This window comes from Oryzias latipes, chromosome 20, assembly GCF_053564925.1.
Source record: "Oryzias latipes strain Hd-rR chromosome 20, Olatipes_Hd-rR_3.1".
Taxonomy (NCBI): Eukaryota; Metazoa; Chordata; class Actinopteri; order Beloniformes; family Adrianichthyidae; genus Oryzias; species Oryzias latipes.
This window is the reverse complement of record NC_136256.1, coordinates 4,888,578-4,909,635: the sequence shown is the minus strand read 5'-3', so window position 1 is coordinate 4,909,635 and position 21,058 is coordinate 4,888,578. Positions and strand designations below refer to the sequence as shown.

General features: G+C 42.8%; 1 protein-coding gene across 3 annotated transcripts in view; it reads right to left on the bottom strand.

The window, feature by feature from the left end:
- Window positions 1-21,058, bottom strand: part of fars2 (phenylalanyl-tRNA synthetase 2, mitochondrial) — a 126,468-nt gene that overhangs the window by 80,522 nt on the left and 24,888 nt on the right. For all 3 annotated transcript variants that reach the window (XM_004080815.5, XM_023949894.2, XM_078938905.1), the window contains exons 2-7: window positions 17,347-17,675; window positions 17,168-17,254; window positions 15,260-15,319; window positions 14,917-15,085; window positions 14,169-14,331; window positions 13,967-14,098 (exon numbers count right to left, since the gene is read on the bottom strand). In XM_004080815.5, coding sequence (XP_004080863.1) covers window positions 13,967-14,098; window positions 14,169-14,331; window positions 14,917-15,085; window positions 15,260-15,319; window positions 17,168-17,254; window positions 17,347-17,654 — 919 coding nt within the window. In that variant the 5' untranslated portion in view covers window positions 17,655-17,675. The remainder of the gene's footprint in view (window positions 1-13,966; window positions 14,099-14,168; window positions 14,332-14,916; window positions 15,086-15,259; window positions 15,320-17,167; window positions 17,255-17,346; window positions 17,676-21,058) is intronic.

Here is a 21,058-nt window from a genome sequence, read left to right as displayed (position 1 = left end):
TGTGGAGGACCAAGCTGTTTCAGGTCCTGCCAAAAAACACGGTATAGCCTTTGCATCACTCCTGGGACGACGCGCTATACTGCTTAAATGGAAAGATACTGCTTCCCCGTCTCAGTGGCTACAGGATATCATGTCCTGCTTAAAACTGGAGAAAATTAGGTGTTCACTCAAAAAGTCTCTTGACATATTTGAAGATTTATGGGTTCCCTTTTTGAGAACATTTCCAGGTCTTTAGCACTACAAACATACAGCGGCTTTTTCTGCATGTGGTAGCACATAATGCAGGTCATGCGTGACGGAGTGATGGTATGACCGTGGCAGTGACAGGGAATGGTATGGGGTATTTTGGTTATTTTATTTACTATTCTTACGGATTATTGTGTTATTTTTTTTCCATAGCTTTATTGTAAAAACACTTCTTTTAGTAATTTGTCTTTCAGACTTTCAGAACTCTGTACTTGCGTTTGTATAATGTAAAACTCAATAAAAATAAAAAAAACAAAAAAAGTGAAAGGATTCGTGGTTAATTTATAGCAGCCTAAGCTATGTTGTGCACCTGTCTAAAATGTAGCCTTTTTTGACATTTTCTAAAGACTCCTTTTGTTTCTTGTTTTTTAGTCTTAGCCACATGCACCCGTGCCAGGGTTGACCCATACGGGTGCTGTAGGGTTTTGGGTTGTTCGGACCTATGGGGGGGTCGTACAGAGGAGCGGCCTTAAGGCTTGTACGGCCACCTCGAGGGTCGTCGTACAGTGTCCTTACGCCACACTATGGTCATCAGTAAATTACTGGGTGGAAAAAATGACAAATCAATGTATCCACGTGTCGCCTACTTCACCCTTACTTGTGTACCCTTGTGTGTTTGCAGAAAAATGTCCCTCACAGCATGAGTGTAGAGAAGAAATGTGAATTAACATAAAAAAAAAACGAATAAAAACAAATATAATGAAATATCAATAGTTCATGTTTATAGAAATAATTTTCCTATAAATCCACAAAATAATTATATTTAATATATATTGCATACATGTTTTTAATTTTTGTTTCTATTAATCTACATTGAAACACATGTCAAATGTCGAAGTAGTGCACATGATTGTGTTGTTCCTTTATTGTATTTAATGTGTGTAGTTGGCATGAACGGATCATGGACATGATTTATGTTTTTGGAAGTCATAAAGTGTTAATTAAATACATATTTTTAAACGGGAAATGAAGGGATTTGCTGGATTACTTTCTCAGTTGGTGTTTTAAAGCTGCTGTTAGAAAGGAGCGTCCTCTTTTGGTGGGATCTGAAGGACTTCTTCCAGATGGTGCAGAAGTGACACGTTGCAGTGAAACAGTTAACTACGGGGCTGCAGCAGCAGCAGCAGCAGCAGCAGGATGAAGGTGAGGTTCTGCAGAAAGCCTGAGTCGCTGAGGAGGAAGGTCAGAGCGGATTTTCTTCAGAACCTCCTCACCGGTTGGCTCCACCTCTGTCACATTTCTACTTTCTATTAGTTTGTTGGTGCAAATGGGGTGGGGTGTGGGTGGTGAGAGTCTCCAGGGATGGCTGATTAAAAAACAACATAGCCCCTCCCCCTCATAAGAGAATTAAAAACATCTTCATCCCTTCTTTTCTGCTCACTTTTCTCTCATCATCAGTCTTTCCTGCTCCTTCTTTTCCTCTCTTATCACCTCCCTCTTTCACCGTATTTGCCTTCCCCAACTTTTCAGTCGTCCTCATCCTCTTCTCCTCTGACCCCCTCCCCCCTTCTCATTAACCATGTCGCTGGTTGTGCTCGGCCTCAGGCGACACATATGGCAGTCACGCTTCTACATCATTAAATAACAGACACACGCCAGCCAAAGCCAACTGGTGTCCCCTGTTGCCTCCCATTTGAGGAGACGGGTCCTGCCACTCGTTTACACCCCCCCCCCACCGTCGCCAGCTCCTCTTCATCACTTTAACTTCCACAGTCGTTGCTTTGCTCTCTTTGCAGACTTTTTCTCTGTCTTTGGGCGCCAGAAAACAATTGTGTAAGTGTGTGAGTGAGTGTGTGTGTGCACGAGGGGGAGGAGGAGTGATGCTGGTGGGATGTGTGTATGTGTGTGTGAAGAGGGGGGAGTGGTTTCCAAGGCAACGGAGCCACACTGCCGCAGTGGATGTGCAAAGGAGAAGAAGAGGGTGAAAATGAGAATGAAGCGGGAGCGTGTGCACGTGTGGGACTATGTGTGCACATGCAAGCACGTGCACGTGGGTGTGTGCAGAGCAATGCTGCAGAGTCTGGAGCAGCTCTCACACACAAAAAATAAACGGCCGATTTGAAACACTACACACATGCACACAACATGGAGACACACAGACATGGACACAGACTCACAACTGCAGAAGATACACAACATGATAGTGTTCTGATGTAATTTTCTTTTGCTGCAGGAAACAACCTGAGAGCTAGACAGAATGTACTGCAGCATCTGGGGGGAGTATCATGGTGTGGTGTTGTTTCCGTTCTGGTTCACTGATGCCATGAACCCCAAAGTTGAGGTCAGTTGATCACTTGAGGGCCTTAAAGTTCAGTTCTGTTCACTAGCAGATGCATATTCCATTTTTAAAATGAGCCTCGGGGCAACGTTCTTCAAGACCGTAGTGTCATTAAGATTTGAACTCAACGGTTCTACTATCGATACTGGAGAAGTCACATTTTTTTGTGTCCCACACAAAAAAACGTTATCTGCCATATTTAACTCACCAAGTCAGTCAATTAATTAATGATGATATTAATTTGGCTTTTCTCGCTGAAGAGGAGAGGTCTGTCTGGCTATTTGTGTGCTTGGGGGGCGGGGCTGTTGTTGAGACAGTACGCGGCGCACGCGTAACGTTAATGAAATCTGCGCTAGAGCGCCCCGACTGTGGTGTAAACCGGCTGCTATGATGACCGTATTTTGCGCTCTCAGTGTAGGACACACTAGAGGGGTGCGAGAAAAAACGACTCGCTGTTGCAGAGGATGTGAACAGGTGAGCAGGTAGGGAGGTGGGGGAGGGGCTATGGCTTCAAACTGTCAGATGGAAACACGGGCGTCAGATTAAGACGCAGCTTTCACTGCGGGAGTTGAAGCAGAGACTTTGTAGACATTTGTTTTATATTCACAGCATGACAGCAATATGTCAAAACATTGCTGTTTATTTTTCTTCTTTTTCTTCTTTCTTCTTTTTTCATGGATTTTACTTTTCAAGTTGGACAAATGTATAAAGTAAAAAGTTTTGTTCAAAAAAAATTGTTGCATAGCGAAGAAATAAAACACTTCATGTTCTTGATTTGTTATTTATTTATTTTTCTTCCTCAAAAAGTATCGATAAGCATTATCAATAAGAGTAGTAGTACCGTTAAAACCTTAACGATACCCATCCCTACCGGGCATGTGACGCACATTGACGAATGCGTGTTTAGTCCACAGTATTCACAGTGTACAGCAGGAAGGAGCTTTGTTCTTCCTTTCCCTTTTTCTAGTTTTAGTAGCACCTGTCCACCACCTACAGTTGGAAGAGGCTTGTTGTAAAATGTCAAAGCAGTGCAAATCTCACAAATCCTGCTCCAGGTTTTATCCTTTCACAGCTCTCTTCCAATAAATGAAAGACTTGGTGTTTTATAAATCTGGCCGGGCATACATTTTAATTATTCACTTCTCTATCATGACCAATTCAATTCTAACATTTGGTGCTTCAGTGAATTATAAAGGACGCCTTTTTATACGTCACTACCAGAGTCCCTGAACGGTCAAAGTTTGACCCGATTTCACTTTCAACGAACGTCACACGACTACGTTTAGTACGTACCGAAAAAAGTCCTATAAACTTGCATAGCTACACATGAAAGAGTTATAAATGCAGAAGCCCAAAATGCGTCTTTTCGTGCGTTTACATACACTATTCATTAAAAATATCCACTTGAATGTGTGTTGCACAGGGTGGTGTGAAGATAACTTGAGGGTCTGTAAACTAGTGAGAGAGCATGTAAACAGAAAGCTCTCAGCAACGGGAAGGGGAAGGGAGAAACAGGGTTGTTCCACACCAACAGTCCCGCCCACAACTTAGGGGCGGCTTTGGTGTAAGGTACAGAGCTACTGGATTAACAAGAGACTCTGGAGGGATTGTATGACTGATGTAGTGCAGGTATCATAGACACCTGTTAGGGTTTTTCCTCAACCCCCCAGGCGACATTTCTCAACAAAGTAGACAAAAGACTCTGCCTGTTATTGTGAGAGAAGTCGGTGAGATTTCTGCCTGCTACTTCGATGTCAAGGGTAAGACATTTTAATAAAGTCAGGATAAATGTAGCTACTCCTGAAAAGACTCCACCATTGTTCCATTATTGTTGCAGTTACCATAGATTCCAAAGTCCCCAGAAGCTTTCAGCTGAGACAGAAATGAAAAATGAAAAGTCCCAACAAAGTGCAGGTATCTTCAAACAGGAAGGAAGTTTATAAGAGGAGAACCTGCCTGACGGTCACCGCTCAGGACAAACAGCACAGACGTGTGAATTAAGGGTTTTCCTGCGCACGCGGTGACAGCTGTGCACACAAACCTGCGGCTCCTGTTATTCCAGGCGGCTCTCTCCAACTGCAGCTGTCAGCGTGTGCAGGAGTTTACTGCAGCTTGTCAACACGCAGCCCAAACTGTTCATTAGAAGTTGGGTTGTTTATGTGAGCAACATGTGGCGAATGAAGGGAGATCTGCTGGTGCCGCTCACATCCTCGATAAGCATCCCAGCAGAGACGCATCCTGTACTTCCCCTGCGTCGGTTTAAACCTCAGCATCAATTTAACCTCCAACTGCTTCTGCTGTCAGCACCCCCTCCCTCCATGTGGCCACAAACAGTCTGTCCACACAAACACACACCTGCAGACCTGGGGTGGAGGGAAGGAGGATGCCTCTGCCTCCTGCATTGATCTGGAGCTCCCCCCTGTGGCGGGGCTGAACGTTGCAGTCCTTTAAGATCCTGAAGTCCAGACTGACTCAAACTGAACCATAAAATCCTAAAAGCAGAAACGTTTCTCCAAACTACTGCTGAAGTGACAAAATGTCAAAGGAGACAAATATGTGAAGAATGTTTTTCCTCACATGAAATCATCATACCAGAACAAACGTTCATCTCTGAACGTTGCTCTTTGAGCGATCAGACCTTCTCTGTCTTTGTTGGTGGGTTTTAGGAACAGTCACTTAGAGGCTTCATGCACAAAGACGTGCAGAGAAAAAAAGTTGCACCAAATCTGGCCATAAGCTTGTTCCAGACTTTCTCGTCATCCATCCATGCTTCATTGATTGTAAGTGTAGCAGTATGTTCAGCATGGATCCCCCGTCTCCTGCTGCCAATCACCCAAGACTTCATACTTTCTTTTTGATGAATATGATTGTCAAGGCCTGACCTGTGCTGCTGGTTCTGCTGCTGTTGGAATGTTCTCCCCCTCTGAGTACAGACCTACAGTATGTCTGCTCAATGTTTCGTCATTTAGAATATATGATGGTGGAACAAACTCGATCCAGAAACTTTACACATCCCAGGATTTCAAATACAGGGCCGCTTTTTCGATGCATATTCACTGTTTAATGCAACTATAACTTAAGCTGGATTTGATTAAAATATGGAGCAAGTGACTAATCATTTCAAATGTAACTTAAAAATCTATATTTAGTTGTTCGGTATGTTAAAATACAAAAAAAACCTGATGTACCGCCTACCTCGTCTTGTCCTCACCATTACTGGAAAACTAGCTTATTTAAATAGAAGTTAGAATCTTCAGAAAAACTTTGCATATGAAAAAAAACAACTTTGTTACATATGCAAGCAAAAAACAAAAAACAAAAAAAGAATCACAAAGATCCCTATTTATTACCATAAATAAAATACTAAGCCACTGAAACGCTGGAGATAATTTTCTATCAGGCAATAAAAGCTTACATGCCACTCAGGAGTCCTCCACAGTAATTCTGGACAGTCTTAATATAACCTGTCAACTGAATCCTGAACATGTGAACTAATGCGGTTTTTATTCCCACTGAGCCTCAGAAACTTGGAGATGTTTCCTCTCACGACAGGTCACATGTGATCAAAGACGGTTGATGAAGTTGCAGCATGGATCTCTGCCAAACGCATCAGGCTTGTGTTTGGTGACTTTGTGTCCTGCTTCCTTTTCATCTGCTGTCCTCTGATTTCCTCCAAAGACCTGTTTCTCTAGGAATCACCTCATTGGTGCAAAAGAACAACTAAAAACGCAGATTCTGTCAGGGAAAAAACTTTTTCTCAACAAGGTTTCCGGTTTGAATAAAATAGTCAGAAATTGCATCATGGAGAAGAAGTCTGTCATGAACCAACTTTGCATCAGTTTACTGATGAGCCTGAACCTCAGGTTTCCTCAGAGTTCATGTGCAGACTGACGTGATCGCATGAAGCAGTCTGTTCCACACTGACTTGACTGATGCGCATGCACACACACACACACACACATGCACGCACACACACACGTACACGCACACACAGAGTTGGTGTGGTGCGATCCATCCAGCTGCTCTTTGAGTTTTAAAGCATGTATTATTGATTGGAACAAGCAGCGCTGAAGTGGAGAGCAGAGCTGCAGCTTTGTTCAGGGGCAAAGCTGCAAGTTAGCTGCTTAGCAGGCTGACAGCAGAGGGACGGGCGAGAGACAGAGTGATGCAGAGAGAGAAGTCAGACTGAAATTTAAGACTCACTTAGGGAGCTTTTAAGGAGAAAGAGCCACATTTAAAGCAACACAGCAGATCAAGGGAACTTTGATATGTTCACTTCTTTGTGGTTCTGCAGCCAAACTACCCAAAGACTTTCCTGTTCACATGTTAGGCAGCAACACAAAGATAAAAAGCGTCGTAAAGATATAATGATTACCGAGTGGTTATTCACTGAATTTATATTTTTAACAAATATGTCAAATTCTTTAACTGGATTGTTCCATCCGGCTTTGTTAAGAGGGTTATGAGAAGGTTATAAATTTAAAAACAGAGACTGCAGGAAAAAAAGGTCGTTAGTAAAGCATTGAAAATTTTTCCTGCGATTCCTCTGATGCTTTTGGTCAGTTTGAACATTGTGTTTACACTTCAGAATAAAATACGATACAAATATGAGCTTTTTAAAGACAAGATCAATCCACTTTGCGTGATTTGTTCAGGATACCAACCCATCCAGGCGGAAATTAGAACATCAGCGTCTTTGTAAACGTGGTCCCTGAAATGAAACGTTTAAACTTGTAAAGAAAATCTCTGGTTTATGCTTAGACTTTTTGTTTTAACTTTTTAAAAACATATCAATTCAGAAATGCCTGCAGAAACATCTGCTGTCTGATTATCATTGGACATTCTGTCTATTCTTAAGGACTGTGACCTGGAACTGTGCTGCATCACAGGGCTGCACTGAATTCACTGAGCACGACATGCAGTTGTTCTGATTTGCTGTTCCGAGCAGCTTTTAGAGTTAAAAAATTGGCTTTGTTTCTTATTTATGACTCTTGAGGGAGCTGGATTTTTTCTTAAATCAGTAGTTCTGAATTAAATAGAGTTCAGTTCTGCACAAATTTAGAGCTGTTAGTGGTTTTTATGGACAGGCTGGTGGAACAAAGGGATTCAAACTTTACTTTGTCATGCCCAAATTCTGTTTGCAGCACACAGTTGAAGTGGGAGGAGTAAACCTCCGTCAGCATGTCCGTCCCACATCAGGCTTATTTTCTATGATTGAGGTTATCCGTCAAAAATATGCCAGATCACAGGGATGCTAAGAGGACGGCTGGTACATGGATCACCTGGGTCCTTTTGGTTTTCTGTCAGGAAATCAAAATATTTTGACTTGACATTGATAAAAATAGACGGGGCAACACAAGATAAAAAATAAAGAGTGGAGTTCAAAGCACTCTGAAGTAAATTTAGCCTTCAATCATTACAATGGTTTCAACTGCAAAACAAAGAGCTGCATGTTTGTTAAGTCAAACTAAGTATTAAAGAAAGCAAAGAAGAAAAGGATGCTCTCCTTTCTTTCTTTCCCTGCAGAAAAATCAACGTTTCTGCCTCAGACCCTGTAGACGCAGTTGTGTTTCCAGTCCAGGGGGGTATTCCAGAAAGCAGGTTATGCTAGCTCTCACGGTAAGTTTGAGGCTAAGGAAGTTGATAACTTCAGTTTTCGGTTCCAGAAATGGAGGTATGTTTCAGGGTAGGTCAAGTTGCCATGGCAACTCATGCTCTGAACATAACCTGGTCGGGAGCAGGTTTAGTTGAAGGTTAGTTTGTTTACAGAGAGGTGAAGCAGCATGGCGTGTCCATTTGAAGATGATTTAGTGGATGAAGAAGCTCAGATAAAACTTTTTTCACCGTGAGAGGATGATAAGATCACATATGGATGTTGGAAAATTAAACTTTTTTACTTTGATCTAACTTAATTATTTGCTTCAGTTAAGATAAATCATTTGTTTGTTAAGTCAGTTTAAAAATAACACACAGTTTTCAGACAGTTATTTTACTTTCATTCAAATTAATTAAATTAAGTAGGTGTAACGTTGGTCCTGCTGTTAGATCGGCACCGCAAAGGATTGTGGGATACCATTTCCTTTGCCTGTCTGGACGGATTTTTGTTTAAGTGTGGGTTTTTGATCAAATGTGTTTAGTTGTTTAGCTGTTTTACTGTGTTTTGCTATATTTTGCTGAGTTGTTTATTCCTACTGTGCTTATCTCTCTGCACCATGAGTAAGAGTGAAGGAGAGGATGATTAGTTTATATCGCACCCCTACCGTCGTATGATGTAATGACATTGACGGAAAATTCTTTAATGAAATTTTGCGCAACGTGCTTTTTTTCCCCCGTCCTTTTTATTGTTATAAAAATGAGCATATCTGCCGGCTCATACTTAGACATATGAGACATCAAGAAATATAATTAATTAAGGTATGGAATGGAAAAAATATTAATTGAATTGGAGTAATATGACATTTAGTTAGATAAATACATAAATTTGAGTTGTATAAACAATTATTTGGTTTTATAGACGTAAGAAATTAGGTTGATTAAATTTTACTCAATTATTTGTTACCAATAGAGGTAATTCATTTAAGGTGGCAAACTTGGATAAGTTATATATATATATATATATATATATATATATATATATATATATATATATATATATATATATATATATATATATATATATATATATATATGCGTCACAATGAAAATGGAAATAAGATCAGAAACTTGTGCGTTTACTTTGTTTGTTCTTACTACAAGCAGAAACTCTTTCTTTTGATGATGCAGCCATATTACTTTTTTTATGTACGTATAATCTTCACACGCCATCATTAAAACCTCAGACTCCGTCTCACCGAAGTATAGCGCTTTCTTTTTTTCCACGCGTTTCCATGGTGACTCCAGAAATCGGCGATCTATTGAGAATGTCTTTATGTACTTGCTGTGCACGTGCATTAACCCAGGGTTACCAAGTCGAGCGTAATTACGCCAACTCATATCCGGTCTTTTGGAACCGACATACCCAGAGTAAGCAAGTTCAGGCGGATTTCAGCCAGAGTTCAGGCTTAAAGTCAGGCTAGTTTAAGCATGCTTCCTGAAATACCCCCCAGCTCTTTAGTCAAACAAAGTGAAAGTAAGCCTATGCAAATGAATGGAAGTCAGCACCATGAGTGTGTGTTCAGAGAAAATCAGCTGGTAACGTTTGTGCAACAGGCAACACATCCGAGCAGCTCAAGATGGACAAACCAACAAATCAATGATCCCCCAGCCTGTCTACACACAAACCTTTGTGTGTGTGTTCACAAACATCCCTATGTGTGTGTCCAAAACATCCCTATGTGTGTGCATGTTCAATAACATCACTGTGTGTGTGTGCGTGTTCACAAACATCACTGTGTGTGCATGTTCACAAACATCACTGTGTGTGCGGGTTCACAAACATCACTGTCTGTGTGTGTTCACAAACATCACTTTGTGTTTGTGTGCGTGTTCACAAACATCACTGTGTGTGCGTGTTCACAAACATCACTGTGTGTGCGTGTTCACAAACATCACTTTGTGTGTGTGTTCACAAATATCACTGTGTGCGTGTTCACAAACATCACTGTGTGTGCGTGTTCACAAACATCACTATGTGTGCGTGCGTGTTCACAAACATCACTGTGTGTGCGTGTTCACAAACATCACTGTGTGTGCATGTTCACAAACATCACTTTGTGTGTGTGTGCGTGTTCACAAACATAACTGTGTGTGCGTGTTCACAAACATCACTTTGTGTGCGTGTGCGTGTTCACAAACATCACTGTGTGTTTGTGCGTGTTCACAAATATCATTGTATGTGCGTGTTCACAAACATCACTGTGTGTGCGTGTTCACAAACATCACTGTGTGTGCGTGCGTGTTCACAAACATCACTGTGTGTGCGAGTTCACAAATATCACTGTGTGTGCGTGTTCACAAACATCACTTTGTGTGCGTGTTCACAAACATCAATGTGTGTGTGTGTTCACAAACATCACTGTGTGTGCGTGTTCACAAACATCACTGTGTACGCGTGTTCACAAACATCACTGTGTTTGCGTGCGTGTTCACAAACATCACTGTGTGTGCGTGTTCACAAACATCACTGTGTGTGCATGTTCACAAACATCACTTTGTGTGTGTGTGCGTGTTCACAAACATCACTTTGTGTGCGTGTGCGTGTTCACAAACATCACTGTGTGTTTGTGCGTGTTCACAAATATCACTGTATGTGCGTGTTCACAAACATCACTGTGTGTGCGTGTTCACAAACATCACTGTGTGTGCGTGCGTGTTCACAAACACCACTGTGTGTGCGTGTTCACAAACATCACTTTGTGTGTGTGTTCACAAACATCACTGTGTGTGCGTGTTCACAAACATCACTGTGTGTGCGTGTTCACAAACATCACTATGTGTGCGTGCGTGTTCACAAACATCACTGTGTGTGCGTGTTCACAAACATCACTGTGTGTGCGTGTTCACAAACATCACTGTGTGTGCGTGCGTGTTCACAAACACCACTGTGTGTGCGTGTTCACAAACATCACTTTGTGTGTGTGTTCACAAACATCACTGTGTGCGTGTTCACAAACATCACTGTGTGTGCGTGTTCACAAACATCACTGTGTGTGCATGTTCACAAACATCACTTTGTGTGCGTGTGTGTTACCAAACATCACTGTGTGCAGTGTGTGTTCACAAACATCACTGTGTGTTTGTGCGTGTTCACAAATATCACTGTGTGTGCGTGTTCACAAACATCACTGTGTGTGCGTGTTCACAAACATCACTGTGTGTGCGTGTTCACAAACATCACTGTGTATGCGTGCGTGTTCACAAACATCACTGTGTGTGCATGTTCACAAACATCACTTTGTGTGTGTGTGCGTGTTCACAAACATCACTGTGTGCGTGTGCGTGTTCACAAACATCACTTTGTGTGCGTGTGCGTGTTCACAAACATCACTGTGTGTTTGTGCGTGTTCACAAATATCATTGTATGTGCGTGTTCACTAACATCACTGTGTGTGCGTGTTCACAAACATCACTGTGTGTGCGTGCGTGTTCACAAACATCACTGTGTGTGCGTGTTCACAAATATCACTGTGTGTGCGTGCGTGTTCACAAACATCACTGTGTGTGCGTGTTCACAAACATCACTTTGTGTGCGTGTTCACAAACATCAATGTGTGTGTGTGTTCACAAACATCACTGTGTGTGCGTGTTCACAAACATCACTTTGTGTGCGTGTTCACAAACATCAATGTGTGTGTGTGTTCACAAACATCACTGTGTGTGCGTGTTCACAAACATCACTGTGTGTGCGTGTTCACAAATATCACTGTGTGTGCGTGTTCACAAACATCACTTTGTGTGCGTGTTCACAAACATCAATGTGTGTGTGTGTTCACAAATATCACTGTGTGTGCGTGTTCACAAACATCACTTTGTGTGCGTGTTCACAAACATCAATGTGTGTGTGTGTTCACAAACATCACTGTGTGTGCGTGTTCACAAACATCACTGTGTGTGCGTGTTCACAAACATCACTGTGTGTGCGTGTTCACAAACATCACTTTGTGTGTGTGTGCGTGTTCACAAACATCACTGTGTGCAGTGTGTGTTCACAAACATCACTGTGTGTGCGTGTTCACAAATATCACTGTGTGTGCGTGTTCACAAACATCACTGTGTGTGCATGTTCACACACGTCACTTTGTGTGTGTGTGCGCGTGTTCACAAACATCACTATGTGCGTGTTCACAAACATCACTTTGTGTGCATGTTCACAAACATCACTTTGTGTGTGTGTGCGTGTTCACAAACATCACTGTGTGCAGTGTGTGTTCACAAACATCACTGTGTGTGCGTGTTCACAAACATCACTGTGTGTGCGTGTTCACAAATATCACTGTGTGTGCTTGTTCACAAACATCACTGTGTGTGCATGTTCACACACGTCACTTTGTGTGTGTGTGCGCGTGTTCACAAACATCACTGTGTGCGTGTGTTCACAAACATCACTGTGTGCGTGTGCATGTTCACAAATATCACAGTGTGTGCGTGTTCACAAACATCACTGTGTGTGCGTGCGTGTTCAAAAACATCACTGTGTGTGCGTGCGTGTTCAAAAACATCACTGTGTGTGCGAGTTCACAAACATCACTGTGTGTGCGTGTTCACAAACATCACTGTGTGTGCGTGCGTGTTCACAAATATCACTGTGTGCGTGTTCACAAACATCACTGTGTGTGCGTGTTCACAAACATCACTGTGTGTGCGTGTGGGTTTTCACAAATATCACTGTGTGTGCGTGTTCACAAACATCACTGTGTGTGCGTGTTCACAAACATCACTGTGTGTGCGTGTTCACAAACATCAATGTGTGTGCGTGTTCACAAACATCACTGTGTGTGCGTGTGGGTGTTCACAAATATCACTGTGTGCGTGTTCACAAACATCACTGTGTGTGCGTGTTCACAAACATCAATGTGTGTGCGTGTGCGTGTTCACAAACATCACTTTGTGTTTGTGCGTGTTGAGTTTCCAGAAATACCTGCAATCAAGGGGATGATAAAAAAGGGGATTTGCTTCACAACCTTTACGACCACACAACCACAGTCCCTGCAGCACAAACCAGTAGACTCTCGAAGGCCCAAAGCGCTTTACAGTCACAGTCCCACACACACATTTAGAGATTAGGCCTGTTTCTTTGTTGTGCATCTGCACTTTACTGTTGTTTATGTCTACGCACGGGACAGTGAGAAACGTAATTTCGATTCCTTTGTATGTCAAGCACTTGTGAAGAAATTGACATATAAACCTGACTTTGACTTTGACATTTACACACCCATTCACACACTGGTGGCGGCTCCGTTGCCAAACACTGGAGCCAACCTTCCAGGTGGGGTTCTGAGTCTTGCCCGAGCACACTTTGACACGTGGACGGGCAAAGTGGGAATCGAGCCTGCAATATTCCGATCAGGGGTCGACCGCCCTACCGCTGCATCACGGCCGCCCCAGACATAAGTATGTAGGTTGTGTTTTTACAAATATGTTGAGGTCTTCAAGACAGTATTGTTTGATACGATATAGGTTTACTGTCGCTTGTTCGAGTCTAGACACGTATGCTTACACTTCTGTGGTGGGCATGAACACAACAATAACATGTGTCACGTAAACATGTGTCCTTCTGGAGCCAGGTTTGATTTATTGTGACTCTAGGAAGCTTCAGAGGACATCTAGGAAACTCCAAAGACTCAGCGATTTTCATGTAAACAACACCCTTCCGCCATGAACTCTTTAAACCAAAAATGATTGGTCTTTCATCAAATGCGGAGGTAATGTGTGCATGTAGCCCATCGCATGCCCACCTCCCTCACAAACATGGCATTAGACGTGACTTGTTCTATGTGCTCTGACCTGAGTTCAGCAGCTCCTGCTCCATCACCCCACAGCCCAGCACCTCCATCCAGTTCCCCTGGAAACGCACCTCCAACTCAAAGGAGGGGTGAGTGAAGGGGAAGTAACAATCGACCCATCTGACCTCCACATCTGATGGGTAGAAGAGAAGGGTTTAGAATCTGAACGCTTCTTTAATGTCCAGAAGTCCTGCTGGCCTGACCTGCTCCAAACAGGTAAGAGACGAGGCGCGTCAGCGTCTGCTTCAGGTCAAACTCCACCAGCTTCACTGCTTCCAGAGAGTGTGTTTCCTGCTTCTGCGGCGTGCGGCGGCCCCCACGCTCAAACAGTGACAGGTCCTCACCATTATGCACCTTTGAGAAAAGCTGGGAGATGAGAGAATTGTGGTCAGAGGTCAGGAGCGGTTAGAGAGGCTTTCAGCCTCGAAGCTTCTTCCACCCATAAAACATTTGTTTACCCTAAAACACACGGGGGGATCAAACGCTGAAATTTACAAAATTCAGTTTGTTTTGTTCAACAAATCTCCATAAAAGTATAAAACTCGGAAAGTAACACGTTCAGTAAAGTAACACAACTGGGCCAGACCCAGCCAGTTTTATTCTGTTCAAATGTATTCCAGTTCAGGTCGGAGTCTAGTTGTTCCATCATAACCCTGGAAATGATACTGGCTTGAGTGCATTGCCAAAAGCACAATGACCAGCTGAGACTAGGATTTAAACGCAGATACTACCCCCCCCCAGTTTCTCTGTACCTTTAGGTATCAAAGAAACATCAAAGACAAAACCAAAGGGTAGTGTTACTGGTGGAGGAGTTTGGTTGCAGAGTTCATGGTGAAGAGAATTGACTTTGAGGATAAAGCCCTTCATTTACTGGTCCTTCCATGATCCTGCCCTCACCTGACCTCGAGTTAAGGGCTACTGTGGGATCCTGATCTGATTCTGAGCCCAAACCTGGTGGTTGGTGAAGAGCCGGACTCCTTCCATCTGGTGGAAGACTGGGTAGTGACTGGCATCAATCTCGTCCCGTCTGTAAACGTCTCCAGCCAACAAGAAGGCATCCAGGCCAGACCTGACGAGCTCCGCCTGGTGGGCCGACGTGTGAGCGCGCAGCATCATATTTCTTAACACAAAAAGGAAGTCTTTAAAGAAGAGCGTTAGCCAAAAGCACTAATATTGGGAAGGTTCACTTGATTATTGAAAACAAAGCAGGTTTTATGGACCTCTATGGGTAAACTCTTGGTTTGAAATGCTTACTACACTGCAGACAGTGTGTCTGGGCTTCACAAACACTTACCGGTTAAGGTAGTAGTTGTCTCCTTGTTTTCTGCTCGAGTGATCGGGTGGGATCAGCAAACTGTCAGACAAACACACAACTGTTCATTTAACAGACTAAAGAACTATTCTGAATCTGTGTCAGGTTCACTCTTGAACTTTGAGGTCTACTCCCTGCTCAAGGCTCATCCTTACATCCAAAAACCTAGACTGAAATGAAGTCAAACAGTCTGATGAAGGTCAATGAATTATTTTATTTTTTACAGAAAAATTGTATATTTAACCCAGTGGTTAGCGTTTTTGCCTCACAGCGAGAAAGCCCTTGTTAAAATTCTGGCTAGGACCTTTCTGTGTGGACTTTGCATGTTTTCCTTTTGCATGCGGAGCCTGTTTTCTTCGGGCACTCCAGCTTCCTCTCACAGTCCAAAAACATGCTTCGTAGTTTAACTGGTAACTGTCCCTTTGTGTGTGGGAGGGACCGTATGGCCCTTTGACAGAAGGGGGACCTATCCAGGGTGTCCCCCACCTTTGCCCAACAGTAGCTGGGACAGGTTCCAGCAACCCCTTGACCCCGAAAGGGTTAAAAAAAATGGATGGATTAACTTTTTAGCTCCCTATGGTTGAGGAGAAGCGATATAACTAATATAAAGATTGTTTATCCCTTGGTGAGCCCTTAGAGCGAAAATGTTCATCCCCATTTTTCTACAGGCATGGTGCAGGGAACAGGCCATAGTGAACACGTATAAAACACATAAGGGTAAGTAGGGGTGTTGTTTACCCCTCCCCCCCCCCCTACTTCTGTGGATTGCGCTGTTTAAGTGATAAGTGTGTAGCCTGACTGAAAACAGACAGAGTTTTGTTTGTGTGGACATCCTACGGGCACTTACAGAGGACCTGCACAACCGGTGTATGCAGCATTCACACACGATCAGTGAGGAGCCACTTTACTAATGAGTAGTGCTGTGGAAGGGCACAGAACGACAGTACGTTCCAGTACGTACCAGTACGTCATAAATGGGAGTAACTTACATTATCCTTACAGACACATTTACCACACAACACTGGTACTTTCACTTGTCCCTTAAAGTGTCCACATGAGCCTCAAGGGAACTCCAAGACACCTGTGCTCCTCTAAAGATGCAGTCGCTCTTTTCTACGACCCTCTACGGACCACCCAAAATCCCACAGCATTTGTACGGTTTAACTGCTGTACAAACGCATGTGATTGAGGCTTTAGTCTAAGCAGGGAGGTTGAGCTACATGCCTTGATAGCTGGCATCCTGTTAGTTTATTAAGTGTATGATTAAAACAAAGAACAAATGTTCAGACCACTTTGCATGACCAGAATTTTTTTTTTAACCATTTAAAGATAAGTGTTAGTTTTTTTGTACTGAAGACTATAGTACAAGCAGTGTCACAGTCATTTTAACTAGCAGACTTCAACCCTGGTCATTAAGATCTACCTTCCTGCTTGGTTTTCAACAATCTGTGCCTCTTAACTGATTCTACATTTTGTTTGACTGAACACACCAAAGTATTTGGATAAGACAACTGTTTGGAAAACAAGCAAGAAGGTGGATCTTGAGGGGCAGAGTTAAAGACATCAGGAAATTCTGAACAATCATCACGACATGCTGCTGTCATGCTTTTATTTTTTTAACCAAAGACTTTTTCTTTTATCTTCTAATGAACTTGGACTTATAATTTAGGCAATCTCAATGAGTGGAACAAAATATTTGGAAAACAAGTCCAACCCCGGCCCTCAGGGCCTGGTGTTGGCCTGAAAAGAAGTGCTGAAGGCAAAAATAAAAATGAAACTTCTGGCAGAAACTTTCTCTTTCACCAACACCACCACACTACATGTTATTTGGGAGAGTGCTTGTTCTGTGGTTCATCTTTGTTATGTCAGGAGAAACCTGAAGCTCCTGACCTGTCAAAGTTCTGCTCCACAGTCACTACAGGACTCAGGTTGTCGTGGACAGAGAAGAGCGGGTTGCCTCCTGGCCCGATGTAATTGCTAAGGAAAGAAGAAAGCAGAAACAGTACAGACTAACTGGTTTCTGTCTCTTCCATGGATCCTCTCAGCTTTGAAACTGATGCTCTTCTGACCTGTAAAAATGAGCTTTGATGCGCTCCTTGATCAGCCACAGTGGATGATACGGCTGGTTGTGAAGGTTGCGCCCCACTTTGGCCAAGATCTTTGGAGTAACGTTGGTGAAGTCATCCCTGGGGTAACGGTGCCCCAACACCTCCACTGACTGGTGGCCAATTACAGGCTGAGGGATGTCTGTGCTGAGCCTTCTGTACGAGACATGCCACGATGCTGTGCTGCCACTGGTCCAGAACTCTGACAGAAGCCGCTGAAGTAAGGGGCGGCCCCAGGGTTGAAGGTAGGGGAGAGTGGGTGAACCAAGCATCACGGTGACTGGTCCATGGAGCTGGAAACACAGCAGCGATTAGAATCAGAGTCCAGGACATAAACAAAAGACAAAACTGCCTCAAGAAAAGCAAAAAAATGTCATTAAGAAAACAGCCCAATATGGCCAATGAAAACATGAGGAACCTAAAAGCATTCAACCCTGGATCATTGAAAACCACCAGAGTACCCACTACACTACAACTATACAATATATTAACCAAGAACAAAAGAAAAGACAACGTTTAAACAAAAACAGGTAGTGGGAAAAAGTTTAATATCATGGTCATAAAGACGTGAACAAACAACACTTGCTACCTTTGGTCTTAATGAAGATCATGAGTCAGAATCTGACATCAAGCTTTAAACCTTTTTTATTTTGTCAAACATTAAGTATCCTCCAGGGACTTCCTTTGATCAGCTTGACCTACAGGTGTGACTCTAAAAATGATCAGAAATTTGACATCCACTGTAAATACAGTTGGGAAAAAAAGGTTAATCTGCAAAATACAACATGAGGTTTATGTATGTCCAAAGCACAACACATCCATACATCATTGAATGGTATAATGTTAAAAATCTTAGCATGGCAGGAGTAAACTGTAATTACAAGAACATCAGACAAGTTAAACACTAGAAAGTCCAAAATGTATTAAAAGAAATGGAACTTGGAATTGTGTACAAATACATTACATACTATTTTCCAGTATTTGGCTATGCTGCAGGAAGTAGCATAACATGGGAGTAAGTGGAAAAAAATCTAAGTAAATTTTTTTTTTACTTTTATGATCATTTTCACAGACAACATTCAATAACACTGATTAAAGCAGCAGAATTTGAAGTTGGAAAAATACCAGAATTAGTTACTGAGGGTCATATGTGTGCTGAACACATCTGTATACTTTAATTTTTTTCCAGTACATATGAATAGTTTATACAGAAGAAGAGTGTTCTATCCATTTATAAAAGAAATATGCTCTGCTGGACAAATATCTTCTTGTGTGTGTCTTATATGCTGCTTCCTGCTGTTGGATGAATGGTGAAATATTCAGTTCTTTCAATTGTAAATCTGACTCCAGAGGAGTCAGTGCCTCACCAGCCATTAACCTCACCGCACGTCACTGTCTCCATCTCTGTTCCTTGTAAGCTACGGCCCTGCTTGTTTTGCAGCTGACCCACGCTTCAGTAATTGCTGATTAGCTGCATTAGGTAAGACCCAGTTTCTGATTGACTGAACATGAGAAACAGGGTTGGAGACCACTCTTGTAGTGTGGTACAAGCAAAGTTTAGAGATACTGTGAAAGCAATAAACAAAGTCTGACTGACGGACTTGCTTAATACGCCTTATAGTTCTGTGTGCCTTATACATCACATCAATGCAAACATATACCATTCCATAATTATACACATTATAGTCCGGTGTGCCTTCAAGTGTGGAAAATAAGGTGATTGTCTCCCTGTTTCAGTTTGGATGCTGTAGGGCAGCCAAACCAAAAAAACACTAGTTTCCATATCCTAAAGTCGCACATTGACTCTTTTGGCTCACACATTGCTCTGAGGTTTGCTGTGGGTCGAGGTGTTTGCTGATCAATTAGACCTGCTTCTGTCAATTCACTTAACATGGGTGGGGTAGTGTGGTGGGGGAGCAGAACTTGTCTGTAAGGAGGGAAAACAAAGGTGCAGGACCTTGTTTAGGGTTAGATGAGAGAGCTGCAGCCCAAAGCTCTGGTTATAATTACAGTTCTGAACAGAAAAAGCAGCCCTGGACTCGCACCCCCCTCAGCCACGGCTCTCCATCATGACACCTAAATATTGTCTCACTGACATACAGGGTGCATCGCTAAAGGGTGGGTGTTGCATTGCAGGGGCATTGCAGCAAAATGGATTATTGTTTCTAAATCAGCGCTGCTGCTGGAATCATGTTACACTGGCACAAACAGAGACGAGTGTGCAGAAGCAGCAGCCCGCCGCTCTATCTTCTGATTTCAGGCTGAAGCACAAATGCCATTTACTACCTGCAGGCTGCACAATTTCTCCCAACAAATGAAGGCAAACTGCGACTGGGTTAAAGCTGAGAAACTAATTCCTCCTGTGGGAAACATTACCGCGTTGGGTAAAGGTCACGCAGCTCGGCCCGGGTCCGCCTGTTAAAGGTTATGTAAAGATGGGGGCTCCGTCTCTGTAGCGCTTCTGCTGTTAATGTTTCACAAATGAAGGTGAAACACGGAGCTGGAGGAAGACTCATCATCTTCATGCAGGAGCGGTCAAAGTTTTTACACTTGTATGAAAGTTGAACTCCTCTGTTTCAAACAGGGGGAGAGAATATAATTACCTGCCTGGCCACTAAGCTTTCACCTCATGTCCAGGTTTAAGTGAAGTTTCTGCTCCGAGTTCTGCCCTTTTGAACCAAACAGAGGAAGGTCTTTTGCCTGTCTGATGAAAACAAACCTTTCTGTGAAGCAATAAATTAAAGCTGTCACTGCTTTTCCTCCACAGTCTCATTTCTGCTGTGGAGCTGCACCAGTTTTGTCGACCAGAAACCATCAAGGAGGCCAAATAATTAGCTGCCCCCGCTTCAACAGGATGGGAGGACGTGGAAGACTCTCCAGGAAAAGAAATGAAAAATGTTCCGCTTGACCTTTTATCCTAACAGCGCTCAGGAACTTCCTATAGCTTCTGTCTGCTTGTGGTGGGCTGAACGGGCATGGCTTCTATAGCTCACACATCTTTGACTCCACACACATAGAAAATACAAGTCTTATTTTGAAAGTCTGAATGATGAATGTGAAGCAAAAATGTCTGACATATATACACATACTCCTAAAATTGGAACAGGGCATTTGAAGTACACATTTAGCCCATAGTGTTCACACTGGAAAATCTGGGAGGGGCTTCTTGGAAGATGCTTGGTAAGAGATGTTGACGTTAAGCAAATCTGGTGAATCTTGCTGCGTTTTCTCTCACAGCTCTATTCTGATTTATAAGACTTGGTGGCATAGAATTCCATCTGCGTAAAAAAACACAATAACTTCTTCTCCTTGGTCAATTTTATTTGAGGTTTATCATCGTTTCTGTCAAGTGTAGATGTTTGTCAAAAGGGGCGGGGCCTGTCAACACACACACACACACTCAAATGTTAAAAATATTCCTGATGGCTCGTGTTCTACTGTGGTGGATCATGGAGCCCCCCACACCAAAAATCCCCCTGAAGGCAAAGCAGCAGTGGCAGCCAGGGCCCCCCAGACACCCACACGGGATCGTGCCAACCAACCATTTCATGATCCACCATGAAATGGTTGGTTGGCACTTCTGTGTATTAAAAGGGACGCCATCCATACCTTGGTACCAAATCAGAGTCTGATTGGTCGAAGTACAACTTGGTTTAATTTTCAATAGCGGTCTTGT